At 48.4% G+C, this 18,434-nt stretch overlaps 1 protein-coding gene across 1 annotated transcript in view; it reads right to left on the bottom strand.

The window, feature by feature from the left end:
• Nucleotides 1–5: 5 nt before the first annotated feature.
• The window catches only part of LOC103770254 (voltage-dependent T-type calcium channel subunit alpha-1G-like), a gene marked incomplete at its 3' end in the record, with an annotated part of 46,086 nt that continues 27,657 nt past the window's right edge, over nt 6–18,434 (bottom strand). Inside the window, exons 10-16 of the mRNA XM_008937509.1 lie at nt 10,582–10,733; nt 9,868–10,053; nt 8,586–8,700; nt 7,731–7,886; nt 2,626–2,652; nt 645–738; nt 6–61 (exon numbers count right to left, since the gene is read on the bottom strand). Of these exons, the coding sequence (XP_008935757.1) occupies nt 6–61; nt 645–738; nt 2,626–2,652; nt 7,731–7,886; nt 8,586–8,700; nt 9,868–10,053; nt 10,582–10,733 (786 nt within the window). The remainder of the gene's footprint in view (nt 62–644; nt 739–2,625; nt 2,653–7,730; nt 7,887–8,585; nt 8,701–9,867; nt 10,054–10,581; nt 10,734–18,434) is intronic.

The following is an 18,434-nucleotide window of genomic DNA, read 5'->3' as shown; positions in this document are numbered from 1 at the left end:
TGAATGATGAGCGGTGGGGTCAGGCTCTTCTTCAGCTCTGGGTGGTCGCTCAGCGCCATCACTGGAAGATACAGATGGACTTTGGTTGTTATACCTCATGGGGCACATCTATAACCCGCTATTGGATGGGTCTCCTCCGAGCACCGGGAGGATGGGGGCCTAAGAGACCTTCTAGAATGCTGAGAGTACATCCTTCAGCCTGGCAGGGGGGTGTAAATCAGGAGTAGGACCAGGTGCCAATGGGATTGGGTGCCAACGATAGAGGAGAGCAGATGCAGACTGTCACCTGCTGCCTCTCAGCCCTCCAACCAACACCCACCAGCTTCAAGCCTAGGAATCTTCTTGCCCATGCTAGGGTCCCTCCGTCCTCTTTCCCCTCAGCTCCTCCACCTGTGTCCCTGCAGAGACCCTGGAAGCCCTGATCTCGGGGTTGGTGGGGACATTATGGCCCTAATACTATCGTGTCTATCCATCTACCTCTCACGATCTCACCCCACACCACTGCCCTGTTGGCCTAGGTTGAGCCTGCCACAGCTTGGACTACGCTGACCTCTCTAGGAGGGCTCTTCCCTTTGGGCCATATTGTTCCCACAGCAAAGCAAGGTTTCTGCAGAAGGCCCCATCCTCACAGGGCTGTTACTCACAGGCTGGATTTGACAAGTTCTTCTTAAATCCTCCCTCCTCTTCCAGGCTGTGGGGAAAGAGATCCCCCTCGGAATCGGACTTGGAGGCATCACCCTGGAGCAAAACAGAGGGATTCAGCAGGGAGAGCAAAGGCCTGTGGTGCACGGACACCCCTCTGAAAAAATGGATTCCCATCTCCAACACCACACCTACGGATCCACGGAATTTTGTAGCACGATGCAACACCACCTTTCACAAAATGACGCATGCACATATTTATACCACAGACTAATTAACCTCCTACCAGGAAGACAGACTGCCTCTGGCTCCAAACACGGTCCCAGAAAGGGATCAGAAAAAAAAAAAAAAACACTAACCCTGTTGCTTGAATTTTCCTGCTGGAATTGCGTGCTGGGCAAATATTAGGGAAGGACAGATATGTGATGAGTAATTTTAGGATAAAAATTGACCTTACTCATTTCTCTTAATTTATACACTAAGGCTTAAAACTCTCTGTGTGTGGCTCTTTCTAGTGATGCTTCACTGAAGCAATCCAGTGTTTGGAAGGGGCACGAGGGACCCCCACTTTCCAACACAGCTAATGGGCACGTGTCGATGGATGTCCCACCAGCGCAGAGAGGATCCAGGTGGCAGAACCTGATAACAACTGCCGTGGGTGGCCATTCCTCTCCCAGTTGCCACACACAGCAGAAGCAGATGTTTTGGGGATTTGCTCTGTATCATTTTGAGGATTTCAATTCTGCTGTATCATTTCAAACACTGGGGGTTGAGCGAGAGCTGCTCACTCAGACATAGGTCCATCCTTGGGAGGAGAGAGAAGAGGTTTTTACCATTGCTTGCAGCGTGGTGCCCAGGCTCTTGCGGCACAGACCCAGTTAGGGACATGCCTGTGCACCCCACTGATTCTGTCCATTGGCACTGCAGAAAGGCACTTAGGGTGTGGTATAGTCAAGATACACCCAACGGGCAATGGTGCTCGCCAGAACAATACTCATCCGAAAGAGAAGGAATCACAGCTGAAACCACTGCTCTGGCAAAGGGCACCAAACCCCATCGTGGTGTATGTCAGGAGGGAGGAAAAGTGGGAAGGGAAGGAGGTTGCTGGGATGAGAGAAGCCAAGCAGACCCTCATTTCAGCTGGGAGAGACCAGAAGCCCCAGAAAATCCCACCACAGCTGAGCTGTGCCCCCAGAGCCCTGGCCAGCACTGCGAGGTTTGGTGCTCGGGTACCTGTTCGCTGTAAAAACCCAGATGGGCCCCAGTGTGGGCAGGAGGAGGAGATGGCACCTGACACATGGTCCAGTGCCCCACACCTCTTTGTTCAGTAATATCCCAAAGGGCTGAGCCCTAATATTCCCTCACAGAGTCAGCAAACAGTCAAGGGGATTTTTTTCCAGGCAGATTGGACACTCTCAGACACATTTTTAAGGCAAAAGAGAGTGTGATTTGAGATATTGGCTCAAAACTTCCTCTCCTGAGGATCCAGGACTTCTGTGCTGTTCAGGGAAGCTCAACCTGCAGGACGCAGACTGGGAAGGTCAGGAATGCACCTTGCAAGGGGGAGCAGTAAAATCAGGCTGGCCTGATCCTTGCTGGAGTCAGAACTGTGCCTGTATGAACAGGGGCTCCAGCTGGCTCCAGGTACAGTCCCCACAGAGGCTCCCGGCTCAGCCACTCAGGGGGGCTGCCAGGAATTACTCACTTCTCCCTAATGGGTTATTAAAAAGCAATAAATAACAGGAAGAATTTTATGTGATTTGTATTCCTGGAGTTTTCTTTAACAGCCCAAAGGAAAGTTTTAGTGTGCATGATGAGATGTGTACTGAGATGGAAAAGCAGAGCTACGTGGGGACTTCCCACCCCCGTCCCCAGCACCAAACCCCATGTCTGGAGGGCAGAAAGCATCCCCTCCAAAACACCACGTGCCAGACTCGGTACGCTGCAGGCAAGCATTGCGCAGTCGGGGCTGCTACGTGTTACCTGTTCTTGCACTCCCAGTTTGCCTTTCTGGATAGAAAAGGGGTTATGAGAGAACAGGGAGTTAAAATCCTTTTGGGAAATGGGAGTACGTCACGATGGACCCAACAGTACAAGGGCTAAAGCTGCTTGTACCAAAGTGGGCTGACACACTGGGATAGGGTGGGAGAGGGCTTTTGTGCCGAGGGAGAAATCAGACTTCTCAGGAAGGACAGAAAGGGAAGAGAAGGGTAAAGAGAAAGATGAGGTTGGCAGAAGAGTAAGGTTTGGGGTGTGCTGCATTTCGGAGATCCACGGCTTCCTCAGGCCTGAGCAGGACCGTGCCACATCCTGACCTCGCCGGAGATCCCAGCATCCCAGCCAGCCTGCCTGAGACACGCCACAGCTCAGCTGCTGCCGTCCTGCCGAGCACGGGGCTCTCCCACACACGTGGCCACAAACAGGCTCGATTCCAGGTCCCTTCGCTCCTGGGCACCCTCCTCTGCCCGCATGACGGAGGGAACGCTCGGCAGGCATGCCCACCGCTCACCCTGGCCATCTGCGGCCCTAGGGAGGTCCCCAGGATGTGGCTGAGCTGTGGAGAGGCTGTGACAGCCCTGCAGGGAGCCAACCCCAGTGCAGGAATCCAGAAAGGGGTTGGCGAGAGCTGGAGCAACATCAGCCACGTCAAAGCACCCACCTTAATTTACCTGGATCCCCAGAGAAGGAAGGGACTTAAAATCGAGGCTGACTTGACAATGACAACAAAAAGGAAAGAAAAAACCAAAATACCCCCAAACCACCCAAATAAACCCCAAAAGAATGACAGCTACTACAATGAGAACAGCACCACGGCATGTGACCAGGCACCACGAGAGAGACAAGGACGGCAGCGGTGGGATGTGCTCTGTACATACCCCCGACGAGTCGACAGGCAGCTGAATACAGCTTAACTGCCCACTCGCATCTTCTCGCTTGGAGATCTCCTGAAGGAGAAAGGGGGGGAGGGAGGGGGGGGAGGAAGGGGAAGGGGGGGTTCAATTTTCACAGTTTCAACAGCAGGATTGAATGGGGAATCAAACAAACACAGAGAAAAGGCAGGGAAGGAAAGAGGAGAAGGGCAGAGTGTGGCCATGATGGGGAGCAGGGCTGGGGCACCCAGCCTCAGACAGAAGGTCTTGGGTAGAGTGAAGTCCTTCAAAGAGACCAGCCTTACCTTTAAATTAAGTGCTTTGAACTGAGCTTACTTTAGTTCCTAAGTGGTAATTGTGCTAATGAAACACCAGCTATTTATTGAAAACATGATTATTATTTTTTTTTGTAACTGCATAATAGGATCTTTATTTATTACGCCTTCATTAAGCAGCAATGAAGGCTTGTAATGAATGTTTGATTAACACAATATCAGTCCTCTTACAGTCAAGTGAAATTAAGGAAAGCCACCAGAACCTGCCATGAATTCAGATCCCTTCTCATTCCCATTAGTGGGGGCACCTGTTTAAATCAGCAGGGTGCCCAAACGCAGCAGGGGCCACCAGCTTAGTTTCTTGCCTACAGGGCAAGGGATCTTTCCTCTGGTTGCTACATAGGATGCAAAACTCATCCCACTCTAGGACGGGATGAAGAGTTTAAGAAAGACCGATCAGCTTTGACATCTGGCTGCCTGGACAATGGTGTCTTGCTAGCGATGTAATGGACATTTAATTTAAAATCTTTGGTTGTAACAGAGACATGGAAAAGCCACTGAAAGAGAAAATGTGGAAACATGTTTCCTTCACAAGGAAAATGCTGCTGAAACCAATAGGAATGCAAAAGGTAAAGGATGAAAGAAAAACATCATTCAAAATCCCTGCTCTGGGAGAATCATAGAATAGTTTGAGTTGGAAGAGCCCTTTAAAGGTCATCCAGTCCAACTCCCTGCAGTGAGCAGTGACACCTTCAGCTAGAGCAGCTGCTCAGAGCACTGTCTGTCAGAGAAGGGACTATTCGCCCTGATTGGACACCAGAAGTCCAAGTCCGTAATTCCCCAAGGATGCTACATCCAGAGAGCAGATAATGTCCTACAGAGAAAAGGATGGAAGGGCTGGAGGATCTGGGGTGCCAGGGAGGGAGAGGGGCACAAAGGAAGGGAAGGAACATACCCACGAGTGAGGATGGCCAGGAACAAGGGAATATGCAACCAGGAGCATTACCAATGGAAGAATTCACTTTGGAGATTATATTATTAGGAAGTCCCTCAGGAGAGGACCTTTCTGCCTGACAAAGAGGAGTCACTGCTTGCTTCAGAGAGAATTCCCCAGGGCAAGGAACCTGAGAGGTCAGGCAGCAATTTCAAATTAGCAGCTCGATCAAACGGAGTCCCCTGCTCACCTTCCCTTCACCAGCGCCAGGCTCGAGTTAAACTGGAGAACACACAGTCAAAAATAACCACGTCACTTAAAGTCCTGTGTGTGCCTCTTGCAGGAGAGAAGCAGGTTACCAAATAAAAGAAAGAAAGAAGGAAAAAAAAAAAAAACCAAAAAAACAAACCAAACAACTCAACCCTGCAAAATATATTGCTCTGTATTTAAAGTTTGGAACAGGTCCTTCTTATTTCTCAACTGCTTATATACATCTGCTGCCTAGCAACTGGGGCTGCAAAGCCATGCACTAAAATTAACGAGGTGCTTGCAGATTGAGGAAAGGCACTCAAGGACCAGGGAGATAAAGGCAGCAGCCCCAGGATTGTGTTTCAGCCCAGAAATCTGAAGGAGAATGGAAAAAAAAAAAAAAAAACAACAAACCCAACTCAGAAGAAGGGTCAAGTGCAATCACAGGAGGGAGACGCTGGGGTTTGTTTACAGCGAGAGATGATCTCTCTATTAATTCTGCTTAGGAGAGGAGCCTTTGTGTGCTGGCTAGCAAAAACCAGAGTGAGATCTGTTTGCAAAGCTACACACCAGCAAAGCTGAATAAACATAAACCAGGGAGGCCAAACCTGGCTCCTGACCTCCAGCAGATATTTGCTCCCCTCCTGCTATGGGGAACTTGGGGTGATCTGAAAAATCTCTTGATACCTGGAAATGTACTGCAAGAATGGGGAGAACTCAGAATGCTGACAATGTGGAAGGAAGATTATTATTAAAGTGCCATCAAAGCCCGAGGTGTAAAACAGCACCGTGAGCAGAGTCACCAATTTTAGCAATCCGGTGAGTCCATTGAAATTGCTGTGGCTGGGCAGCATTGGCCCGAGAGGGTTTGATCCGTGGAGGCTGTGCTGGATCCTGGTCCCTGCACTCACTTCCCAACCCTAGCACAGGCATCCCTGGCTTCAGGATGTCTTAGTGCTTTCCTGAATCCGAAGTTACTCCCTGATTTACGCTGCACTTAAAGCATATTTTCAACTTACATGGATATCCTGGCGTTGGCTTGGACCAGCCCGGTGCTGCCCCGGCAGAGGAGAAGCAGAGGAAGGAGATAGGGCAGCCCTGCTGCAAAAACCATCCAGAAGCAAATCTGGGGGATACTGCAGGTGGTTCCCCTGACTCCAGGAAAGACGTACCCTCAAGAACGTGGTTATTGGGAAAACAATTGCAGCGCATTAAGCCAAGGCATGAAGTTACAGGGGCGACGCCACGGTAGCAGCTGGCCAGAAAGCGAGAGCAGGAGAAATTGCTGCCCGGGGAAACAGGCGCACGGCGGCCGGGGGTGCAGGAGCAGGAGCATGCTGGTAGCATGAGAAACCAGGCTGAGCCAAGGACTGGAGGTGTCAGCCTCCCTCGAGGACCAAGGATTGGAAAAGGGGCTGCTGCATTTAAAGGCTGCATCCTTTTCTCAAGGAGAGGGTGCAGCAGGTCATTTCCCACTTCGGCGACCTTCAGAGAATCAGTCTGCCAGGCTGAGCAGACAGAGGCTCGGTTTCGAGGCCGTCATCAAAAGCAGACACGGAGCTTTTTACCTCTTCTCACTTGGGCAAGGGAACATTGTGCTATTCGGGAGAACCTGGCAGTGACCTTCCCTTTGGCTGAATGAGGGGGGAGGATTTACAGACAGCAACAGCTACAACAATAACAGTTAAAAAAGAAAAGCACGAACATGGAAAGAGACGATACAAAAAATAAAAGAATATTTCTTCTTGCTGTCTCCTGATATGATTCCATTAATTTAACTCTGAACTGTGCTCCAAAAAAAAAAAATTAAAAAAAAATCTATAAAAGCAGTTCTGTGCATAGTTCATAGAGTGGTATGATATTATCACACACAAGCAACAAATCTTTACAAATATTTAGTCACCCCAGAATGCTTACAGAATTCAGAATAGCATGTAAAAGCAGAGCCTATACAGGCAGATCCCAGGGAGCAGCTGTAGGTTATATTTACCTCTCCAACTCCCTGGGCAGGTTGTAAAGGACCCCTCCCCTCACTGAACTCCTTGGAGAGTTAGACAATTTTTGCCAAGAGCAGGAGGGCACTGCAGGTCCCCCACTCTGGGGACAAGGTGACGTGCTTATTCCTCTGAGCTAGACAGTTGGGAAGGCAGGAGGATGAACAAAACAGGTGGAGTCCAAACCTAAGTCCCCCCTGCCCTTCTGTGAAAGGCTCCAACAATCCAGGATGTCTCATGGAAGTTCCCAGCCTGAGGAAGCAGATGGCAGAGACTAGAAATCTTTAAAATGTGTACTTTAAAAATGTACTTTAAAATGTGCAGAGCACTGCAAGGCTGGAAATGGGAAGAGCTCCATGAACACATATCATCAAAAAAGATAATCATGTCACTAATCTCTTACCAGCCTGCATAAGTTTTCAGGAGGGGCTTTTAATCTGGCTGACAAACACGGGGAGGTTTCAAAGACACTGTCATAGCAGTGATCCCATCTGCAGTGCCTGACTCACCGCTGAATTCCCACTCCTGCATTAATGCTAACAATGCTTTTCATTTAAGCCCTTCGTTTAGAGAGCCTGCTGTATTAAATTCCACTGTAGCTTAGAAAAAGAAGAAGGGGGGGGGAATAGAAAGAAGACCTAATATTTTCTCCCACTCTTTTTCAAGCACCACTCTTGTAAATGTATTGTTGTTCATCTCAGAATTTCAAGATCTGGAAGCCCTGAAAGGTTAGGAGAAAGCAAAGGCACGAGCCCGAGGACATTACCTCTGTCTGGAAACCCTCTACCAGGATGGCCACCAGCAGGTTAAAGAGAACGTAATTCCCAAATGTCATGAGAGCGATGAAGTAGAGAGCTGCCCAGGAGGAGGTTGATGCCATCCCATTGTAGAGGACCTTGTTCCAGTCTTCCTGGGTCAAAATCTGCAGAGGAAGGGTATCAGGAAAATGGAGATACTGGAGGACAGCGTGTTGTTTTCACCGAGCCTGGCTGGGTATCTGAGAATCTCACTTTTGGGGTATCCACCATAGCTACAACCACAGGAGGGCAAAACTGGCCCAAGTCATTTTCTGAGCCAGAGAAGAGACAGGACCAAAGCCACTGTGATTCCCACGCCACCAGTAAGGACCCTGCCCAAACTGCCCCACTCCAACCCACACCAAGGGATGAGTTCAGCTGTAAAGGAGTGCAACAACCCATGGGCCAGACCTTTCCTTTGGTCAACCACAGCAGCTACAAGTCCTTCACAGATGCCACAGTTACAGAGCGCAGAGCTGCTAAAACAAAATCCTGCACATATCAATTATGGGCTTAAAACAGATTCTGTTCTTTGTCAAGATATTACTGCAAATGGTCCTGATCTCCTCTTCATCTATACTCTCTACACTTACTTTCACCCACCCAACCTATACCCCAAAAACTCAAGAATCTCCTGCCTCAGCAGCCTCTCATTAGCTTTCTGATTTATTCTGGAAAACCCCAGTGTTCCTGCACTTGTAGGTTTGGGTCCTCTCCCTTCCATGGCAAGAAGCTTTGCTAAGCTCTGTCAAATGCTTTGGAAAACAACTTCAGCCCTTACAACCCCAAAATGCACGTGAGTTGTGGTGTTCTTCATTTCATACCTGGAAAACTGTGACGATGGCCCAGAGCAAGGAGTCAAAGTTCTTTCTGTCAGGCAGCGTGTCACCATCTCGCTCTGAAGCAAACTTGCAACCAAAAAGGTGCATCCCCAAGATGCTGCATGGGAGGGAAAGCAGGGGCTCAACAAGAGGACCACTGCACAAATCAGTAATCACACAGCAAGGCCGACTATCTCCTCAATTAATATTACCCCAAATTAATACTGCCTCCTCAGCCAGGCAATATAAATAAAGGAATAAAAAGAATAATTTGTTCACTGAAAAACACTCCTTGAGATCATGCAAGCCAGCTGTAAATTTGGGTCAAATCCGTCAAAAAGTTTCAACCAAAAAGTATGCCTGCTCTTTGTTTTTTTCTGCTTTGTTTTATTTTTTCAGTCAAAACATTGTGTTTCAACATTTTCTACACAGAATGTTTTGACTTTCTGTTTTGCAATGACACATTTACAGCAAAATATGCTTAAATCGAATTAGGGAGACAAAAAGGGTTTCTATGAAATGCCCGAACGAGACATATCAGGGGACCTAAACCAGCTTTTCCAGTTTTGACAAGAAAACAGAATACCTTTCATTGTAGATTGATACTAACAGAATAATTTTTTTTCCCCTGCTCTCAGCCAGTAACCTGAATAATCAAATTATTTACAGCTCTACCGAGCACCGCAGCTGCAAATGGTGTTTTTTTGGGTGAAATGTCTCACTGGGAGAAGGGACATTATTCCATGGAAGGGACTGGCTTTCTTCAGTCTTCCCAATCCCTGGATTGCTGGAACACCAGCGTTGGCTCTTACACGGAGACAGGCTCTTCCCAAAATCTACACCAAAATCCAAAAATTCAGGGCTGCTCCAAGCCTGTTTCTAACATTTCCAGTTCTTAGAAGAAGAGCCCATGCAAGAGCACAAGCACCACCACATCTGACTTTATTTTAGGAACATCACCCTCTCCTTGGCAATATTTTAGCAGCAGGCTTTCTACTAGTCAGTAAGTAATGGGACTGTTGTCTTGGGGTGAGTCAAGGAATCATCCAGCTGAAAGTTTTTCCTCATAAATCATCTTGCAAAGACAGATGTCTCATTTGGCCAGAGTTAAGAGAATTTAGTCAGGGCAATGAGCCACTGCCAGCAGTGGCCAGCAATGCTGTTCCTGGGACCGTGCAGCTCAGTCACGTCCTGCTATGGACTCTTACATCTCCTCCTCACTTTGCCAAGGGATCCCACCTAAAAACCCAGAGCAACCTCGGGACAGGGAATCAGAAGCGCTTACCTAAAGATGAAGATGAAGAGCATCAACAGCATGCAGAACGTGGCCACGTTGTCCATGGTCTTCATGAGGACAACAAGCTGGCGTTGGAGGGCTGGCATGAAGCGGACCAGCTTCAAAACTCGCATGAGCCGGAATGTCCGCAGGACTGAGAGCCCCCCACCTTGCTGGCCCACTATCTCCCACACGCTGGGGGAGAAGAAAAGGTCATTGCAGGAGGGGAAGACAAAGCCTACCACAAAGGCTTGGGCAACAGGAATCAGAGAGAGGGTGAAATGCAGCGAGAAGAGGGATGAAAAGCGGGCACAGGGACACTGCCAATGGCTCTGCTGAGCTGGACTCCATCCAGGCTTGCAAAGAGCAGAGCCCTGCTAGAGTGGCAAAACCATGCCTGCAAATCAGCAGCTGCAGGGCCAGTTACAGCCTTTGCACAGCCCCAAAAAAACAGAGAGCTGCTAAATCAGCCACTGGTTGTACCATTTGGATCCCAGACTTTCCCAGGACATTGGGACCGAGAGCTTTCTGCTTGAGCCTCTCTCTAAAACAACTATAAAATAACCCCAAGATATGTATTAGCAATTATGTCCAAGTGCGTTAATTTACAGCAGAGTAGTAGAAAGTGGCACAGGAAGGTATTTATGCCCACTCTCCACTACTTTCTGTTTAATTAAACCACCCAATGAAGGGAAATATACAGAGAAATCTCTAGGTTTGTACCTAATCACCACGATGATCCCATCAAAGATGTTGTATGGATTCTTAATGTAGCCAAAAGGACCATAAACGAGGACTTTCAGCAGCATCTCCAGGGCAAAGAGGCTTGTGAAGACTATGTTGCTGATCTCCAGAGCGTTGGTAAGTTCCTCTGGCTGGGGAAAGATGAAGAGGAAAGGGAGACAGTAAACAGCACAGTTCCATAACCAAAATTACACCTGGAAATACAACAAGCCCTGATACTGCAAGTGTAGGAACCACTGAGGCTAATGGTGTAGCGAGAAAATGGCAATAGTTCACTCAAAGCCCAGGAGAGATAAGAAAAATACTATCCGAGTATTTAAGGTTTATATACCCGTTGTAAATTGAGCAAGTAAATCCATACATGCACTTCACGTTAATCCCGGCTTTACTACCACCTCAGGAGGTTTTGTAAGTGGGGTGTGCTGAGTCTTAACGCTTTCACATCCTTCAGACTGACACAGCTTATGCAGAAGGGAAAGCCAGCCCGTTTCCTCACCTAAATAGCCTTTTAGGGCCTGCCTTTTTATTTAGTATCTCTTCAAAAGGTATAAGCTTTTTGAAAAGCAGAGATTTGAGGTGATTGTCCTGATTTCAGCTGGGACAGAGTTGGTCTTCTTCCTAATAGCTGGTGCAGTGCTGTGCTTTGGAGTTAGTGTGAGGATACTGTTGATAACACACTGATGTTTTAGCTGTTGCTCAGCAGTGCTTATCCTAAGTTCAGGATTTTTCAGTTTCCCATGCTCTGGCAGCAGGCAGGGGCACAAGAACCTGGAAGGGAGCATGGCCAGGATGGCTGATTCAAACCAGCCAAAGGGATATTCCACACCATAGGTTTAGTGAGCTACACCAGTATATAAACTGGAGGAGTTGGTCAGGGGGACAGATCACTGCTGGGGTGCTGGATCAGCGGGTGGTGAGCAATGGCATGTTCATCACTTCTCTTTCCTTGGGTTGTTTCCCTCTCTTTTTGCTATGTTCACTTTCATGAGCACTATTATTGTTATTATTCTAGTTATTAAGCCATTCTTCTCTCAATCCACAAGTTTTCCTTTTTTTCCCCAGTTCTCCTCCCCATCCCACTGTGGGAGGAGGAGTGAGCAAGCAGTTGCGTGGTGTTTAGTTGCTGGATGAGGTTAAACCACAGCAGTGATATGACTGGAATGGCTCAAAAAAAAAGTCATTATCAAGAGGCCCTAAATACTGCTACAGAGGAAGGGCCCTATCCTGGCATTCCAGACTGGCAATCTAAAAATAGATGTATGTAAAAATCTTAACAAACAGACTTCCAATAATCTGAGACCTAAATTAATACCTTTCATGTTTTTCTAGCATCTTTAACAGAGGGTTCCCAACAATGCCAGCAGACACCAGCTCTGTGCTTTCCCCGACGGGTGGGCGGGCATTATTGGATAACATATGGCAGAAGACAAAAACTGGTGGAGTAGTCTGTTTAGGATCAGTCAGTGGCAAAGACAGCAGCAGAATCTGCAGCACCAGATCCCTTCTCCCCATTTAACCCCAACACATGGCCACAACTGGATGCTTCTGCTTAAAGGCTTCATTGACATCAGAGGCCAAGGTCCTTCTGGCAAGGGGCTGCAGGGTCATGTTGGCAACACCAAGGTGCCCATCAGGGCAGTAGGCTGGCATAATTCACTAAACCCCTTACACACACACACCAAATGCTGGATTCCTCTGAGGGGTAGTTTGGCACATAACTCACTCAAATACTTTTCTAAATCCCCACATGTGATCACCTGGGGCTTTAGATGCCTGAGCACTGTGGTGGGTTATGGTCAGATGTTCAGGTTCACGGCAGCCACACCACACACAGAAGCCAATGTGCAATGTGACTGTTGACTGCTTCCACCACTTACACAAAACACCTTCACAGCTGGCCAAAAACTTCCTGCAGCAGACCAGGAGCTGCCGTGCCACAGCACACGCTGCAGCACAAGCTGTAGGGTTTGACAAGAGATGACCTAACCCCAAACCAACTCCATGGGAGCCAGGAGAGGAGCTGGCTCAGGGGCAGGGTCAGCACGTGATCAGCAGCATTTCATAGCCCCAAGAAACTACAGCAACCAAAAGCTTCACAGATACATACTGGAAAATAAACAGATAAATCTATGGGGGCATCCAACACTTTCTTCCTCGGGGTTGAGGACTCCAGGCACATCTGGCCAAGCCCTTGCAGCTCAAGTTCCTCCAACCCAGGTGATGAAAGGTGTGGATCCAAATTGCTCTGATGTTATCTCAGCATGGTAGTGTAATCCCTAGGGATTTGCACTGATACTAGTGGAAGCTTGTGATGACATAACAATGGTCACAGGATAGCAAAGGGGGAAACAGCAGCACTGAAAAGAAAAAGTAATTTTAAAAAAAAAAAAAAAAAGGTGTTGAACACTTCCTATGCCTCAAACATCCTTACTGAGGAGCAGATCCCTTGGCTAAGGGACCTGAACATACAGACATCCAACCCAAATCGCCTCCTCACTGATCCAGAGCTGAAATACAAATGCTCCAGCTCCCAGTATTAAACACAGCCCTGGTTTAAAACCATATACCTACGGGAACATTCAGACACAAAGTAATAAATAGGCTGAGAACTTATATGTCAAGCTGCACCTCAGGACAATTTCAAATAGCTGAAAGTCTACATCAGTCTACAGAAAAAAATGCCAACTCATTCAGGAGAGCCCTGGCGCCGAGGCAGGCTGTGCTGCTACCACTACTGCAGCGATCCTGCTGGAAAGGATCCTGTTCCTGTGTTCCTGGAAGGCTTCCTTCTCATCCAGCAGTACCACAAACATGGGCCCCGAAGGCTGATTTCCACCCTCTGTTCCCCTCCTGTGGCTGCACTGCCAAATCCTAGCAGGCCTGCAGGCACAACCCAGTTGAGTGCCTCGGTGTGGTGCCCAGTATCTCCCACAGGAAAAAAATTATCTTTGTGGAAAACCCAACCAGCCCTGGCAGGGATAGAAGCAATGGAACTTTGTGCTCTGCAAGCCCCTTCTGGCTGGAGATGTTACTGGGGTGTATCCACCCGGATGGGAGATGCTGGCAGGGCACAGCTGGGTGATGTGGGGAACTGAGCTTGTGCTGCAGCTCTCCCAGGCCATTCTCCAACACCTCCTGGAGGGGCTGTCACCACCCCCCAGGCCATGAAACATCCCTCTGAGCCCACCTGGCTCATGAGAGCCCCAAATACCCCTGGCACCAGCACAGGAGGGCTATGGGTCAGCCCATGCAGTGTGGTGATGCTCAACACCCACAGCACAGCTGGATCTATCCATCTCCTCCTGCTTCACCCCCGAAAAGACTCCACTCCTCCTCCGCACACTCTTTTCCACTTTCCTCACAGAAAATGTTTTTTTAATATCAAAGACATTGGGTGCCAATAAAAAAAAATCAAGAGTGGGATCTCCTGAAACAGAAGTGAGGATTAATATCCAGACAGCTAAGATTAGTGGCCAAAATGGGTTGAAAGACGAAGGTAAAATTTCCCTTTCACCCAGCCAGGAGAAGAGGAGAGGCTCCAGGGCAGCCTGGAGCTCAGCCAGGGGAGGGCAAGGCAAGTATCTGCAACAGACCTGGCTGCAATTGAGGAGTTTCCTTTGGGAAACAGCACCACATCCCTAAGGAAGCTGAGGCTGGGCGATGCAAGTAGCTCAGAGGGTTTTTGCAGCCGGCTTCGGAGGGCTCTGCCCCAGCCCCTTGCTCCCAGTCAGTGATGTGGTCCCTGCCACCAGCACCACTGGGAATTATTTGTAAAAATAGGGGTGGGCTGAAAGTGTGATCCTGCCCAAGGGGATCACAGCCAGGCAGTGGGGATTCAAACACTGCTAAGAATGCCAGCTTCAGGTTTTAAAAGCAGCCATAAGATGCATATAGACAGTAAGACTGGTTGTAAGATGATTCTGCTCTAGAGAAATCACAAACATGTCTGAGACATCGTTACAATACAGCAAGAAAGTGGCTTTTCTCTCCCCTGGGAACTGAAATCACTCCATCCCAAACAGGAATGCAGACTTGCAGAATTGGCAAACTGAAACACTTTGTGCCCAAAATTTTGAAAACTCCTCTCCATTTCAGTCTCTATTCTCTTATCCATTTGCTGTGCAGTGTAAATCAGCAGAAATTAAAAAACATAAATAAAAGTCAGCTTGAAGAATAACATGGAACTTTTTGTTCCCCAGCAGTTCAAAGGGACATTTCAAGTCTCTCAGACAATATATTTCAATTTTCTTTTTTTTTTTTAAGCCAGTTTACTGAAACTGCTCCACTTCCATGAACAGCTTCCAGTTTGATAAACTGCCATTTTCCCATTTTCTGACAATAACTGTCTAATCAAAACAATATTGACCAGCTCTAGATATAATGTACCTTGGAGAGTCATCAGCTCCTGGCACACAACCAGCTCCATGGGACCTCACTGGGTTTGGAGGAAAAAATTGCTGGTAAAATCAAGCAGCTTCCCCCTTTGAGGGCCACAACACAGCAGCCAGGGGAGGTGGCATCCTTCCTGTAGCCAAAGGACATATTTGGAAAACAAACCCCTCCAGGACCCACCCTGGAAAGGGCATTTTGGTGGGAAGCTGAGCCCGAGGTGCAACCTTGGGGTTCTTTGCAGCACAAATTCTCCCAACCTGATTACAGCACATCTGCCACAGCCTCAACTTCCCCATTACCAGGCTGCTAATTCTCTCATCAGCAGCAGCACTGACTAATTAAAAGGCAAGCATCTTATGATTAAACGAGCAACACCCAGAAAGAGCAAGCTACAAGTAGGATTCAGCTGTGGCATGAAACACCGGCTCCTCTGATGAGTCTCTGGCAAATACTGAATTTTGTTTCCAGCACACCTCGCCTTGCTGGACACACAGAGACGGTGTCCTGGATAAATCATTCCCTGTTAGCTCTCTGTTTGTGTAGTGTCGATTTGTTGATGTACCAAACAGCACATTGACAAGCTCTGGCAGCCCAGAAAATAGGAGCAGACAGCTCAGCATCTCTCCTAAACCCCGCGCGGCACACGGAGGCGGCGGGGGGGCAGCCACGGGCACCCCCAGATGTAACCCTGCCTGGCAGGGTGCGAGCCGTGGTGGCGAGGAGGGGATGGGGATGCTTGCTGCACCCTGCCTGGCACCAAGCAGGGCACTGCCAGGAGACAGGAGGCAGCAAGGGAAGATGTCCCCAGGGACTAAATGTTGCCTCGCTGGGTATCTCGGAGCTGAACCAGCACCTTGCCCTTTTTCAGCGTTCAGAAACAGGCTGTAACACATTTATTGGAGCTTTCTTGTTTTTTTTTTTCCTTTATTTAAACTGAGTAGAAGCTCATGAGTGAGGTTTCCGATGGCAGAAGGGACACGGTCCATTTCCATCTAGGCACGAGACAGTTGCACACACAATTCTGTCCTGTGCCCAGGGTGTCTGCTGAGGAAGCAAGACTGAAGGCAACAAGTGGGGAAAAAGGTGAGGACAGGGGCTTGAGTCGCTAAAAGTACAAACCCTGGGGACCATGATCCCCAATTCCTGAAAGACAAGCCCCATTGCATGATGAAGTGCAACCAAGTGCCCTGGCAGAGGGTACACAGAGCTTACAAGCCTTCTACTCCTGCCTTCCTCTAGCCATGACCCATATAAAGCAGAGGCATGGCACAGACTCTTCATTATCATCAGACCTGCACCCAGCACCGTGGGCATGTCTGGCGTGGTCTTTCCATCCCCATTTGTCCCTTGGCCAGGGAGCGAGCTCCAGGCTGCAGCCAAGTCTGCTCCTGCCCAGCCCCCTGGGGATGTCAACACAAAAGAGCAGAAGCACCCCAGGGGCTTTCCTCTCAATCTTGCTAACAATAAAATAAAATAGAATAGAAAAAATGCTGTGTCTCGCCACAGCAGAGAGGGAGTGATGGGGTGACTAGCCAGGATGCAGATCCCCCCTGATCCCAAGGGCTCTGCTTCCACGAGCGGATCCAGAAGACCGTGAAAACTTCTAACCCATTCAAATGGCTGCAGAATAAAACCCTTCTGAAATCATTACCATGGCAACTAAGGAAAAATAACACAGAAAGAAAACACCAACCTCAGCTATTTCACAGGAAACACCAACAGCATTTTACTGACTCATCACTTGCAGATTTTTAATATATATACATAAGAAAAAAGAAATGGAACGGGTCACATAAAGACACAATTTTCAACCTGACACTGCTCCACTAAGATCCTCTCCACCCTCTGCATGGGTGCAGACACATACCAGCTCTGCCTCGAAACAGGAGCCAGACCACGAGACCTGGGGCAAAACACAAGAAATTCTGAAGAACAGAAGCAGCTAGTAATTAACAAAATGAGGTGCCCTTTTTTTGCCCTCTCTCATGCCTGATTCCCCATCGTTTATAGCTCATGGCTCCATCCTCAGTCAACTAACGAGCCTTCTCCATGCCCTGTCCTCATGCCACCCACATTATTCCCCTGCTTCGGTGCACCTGATGTGCCACAGCCCTCCAAAAAACCACTTTGGTTCCCTTTGGTAAATACAGCTCCTCTTTAGCTCCAGAGCTGCTTGCTACTTTATAAATAGAAACCAAATCCACACATACTTTCAACCATGACATTCGTTGTCTTTGGGGCTCCTTAAAAGGCATCAGGCTTCAGCTATGGGGTCCAGCAGCACAAACCTGAGCTGTGCTTAACTGGAGCCCGATGGACCGATGAGCTTTCTCTACTCATCCTTTGCCAAACTGGTTAAAGAAAACAGCTCAGAAAGTAGCAGGATTGTGGCGCTTTTCGCCCCGTTCCTCCTGCAGCTGGAGACACAGAAGGGGCAGTGTGCTCGCTGCTCGCTGGGCTGGCAGAGAACTGCTGGGAAGTCCAGGATTTGTAGGCATTTATTAAAAGGAAATGACTTTGACAGACAAGTGAACAAGTCCAGTGTCATCTCATCACTGCCTGGGAAAGGAGGATTTTGTTACAGGCTGAATGGAGGCTGAATATTTCATGCCACAGGCAGTAATGCTGTAAGAAAGGGAGGAAAGCAGCTTTCGTCTCGGAAAAAGCAGAGCTGTCTGCACTGGAGGGACTCCCCTTCCACCAGCATCACCAATCTCCCCACCTCCCACCCGTTCTTCCACGTTCCAATTAACTTCCCACCCCACGCCTGCAGAAGGAAGGAGCTGAGTCCTATGGACATGGCACCTTCCAGTGCAAGACCTTCCTCTCCACCACATCCTTGTTGGGCAACTATGGCAAACAATCGAATTCTCCAGCCCCAAATGCCCATATGGGGCCATGACCCCATGCACCTCTACATCCTGGATTCTATGATTCTATGATCCTGTCCACTCCGAGTCCAGAGAAGGAGCCCCCAGCACGATGGAGAACTTCATCAACCAACCCTGAAGGGACCTGCTGTGAACTATCCCTGCCCAGGTCCATAGAGAGGACCTGCAGACTATGCTCTCCTCCCCCAAGCCCTGGGGCTAGGCTCTCTTTACCACTCTTACCAAGAGGCACAACAGATATTCTTGCCTTAACTTCTTATCTCTCTCAGCTGGAGATTTCTGGATGAATATTATCCCAGAAAATGCAAGAAAAACATGAACTGGCTCATCCTTCTGCACAGGTTTTGAAGGAGCTTAAGCTGAACAAAAGCTGCATTTCCACTTGGTCACACCTTGTAAGTATTTGAGATTTAAAGCCCTCTATTTCTACTTAATCTAAACCAAGTTTGAAACTTATCTCCCCATTAGTACTTGAGAAGGTACTAGGGGGAGGGAGGAAATAAAAAAAAGAGGAAGAAAAAGGCTGTCTCTGTACAGCTCCTGCACAGT

This window comes from Merops nubicus, unplaced genomic scaffold (genome assembly GCF_000691845.1).
Source record: "Merops nubicus isolate BGI_N331 unplaced genomic scaffold, ASM69184v1 scaffold15923, whole genome shotgun sequence".
In the NCBI taxonomy this organism is placed as follows: domain Eukaryota; kingdom Metazoa; phylum Chordata; class Aves; order Coraciiformes; family Meropidae; genus Merops; species Merops nubicus.
Note: the sequence above shows the minus strand (reverse complement) of the source record. Positions and strands in the feature narration are given on the sequence as shown.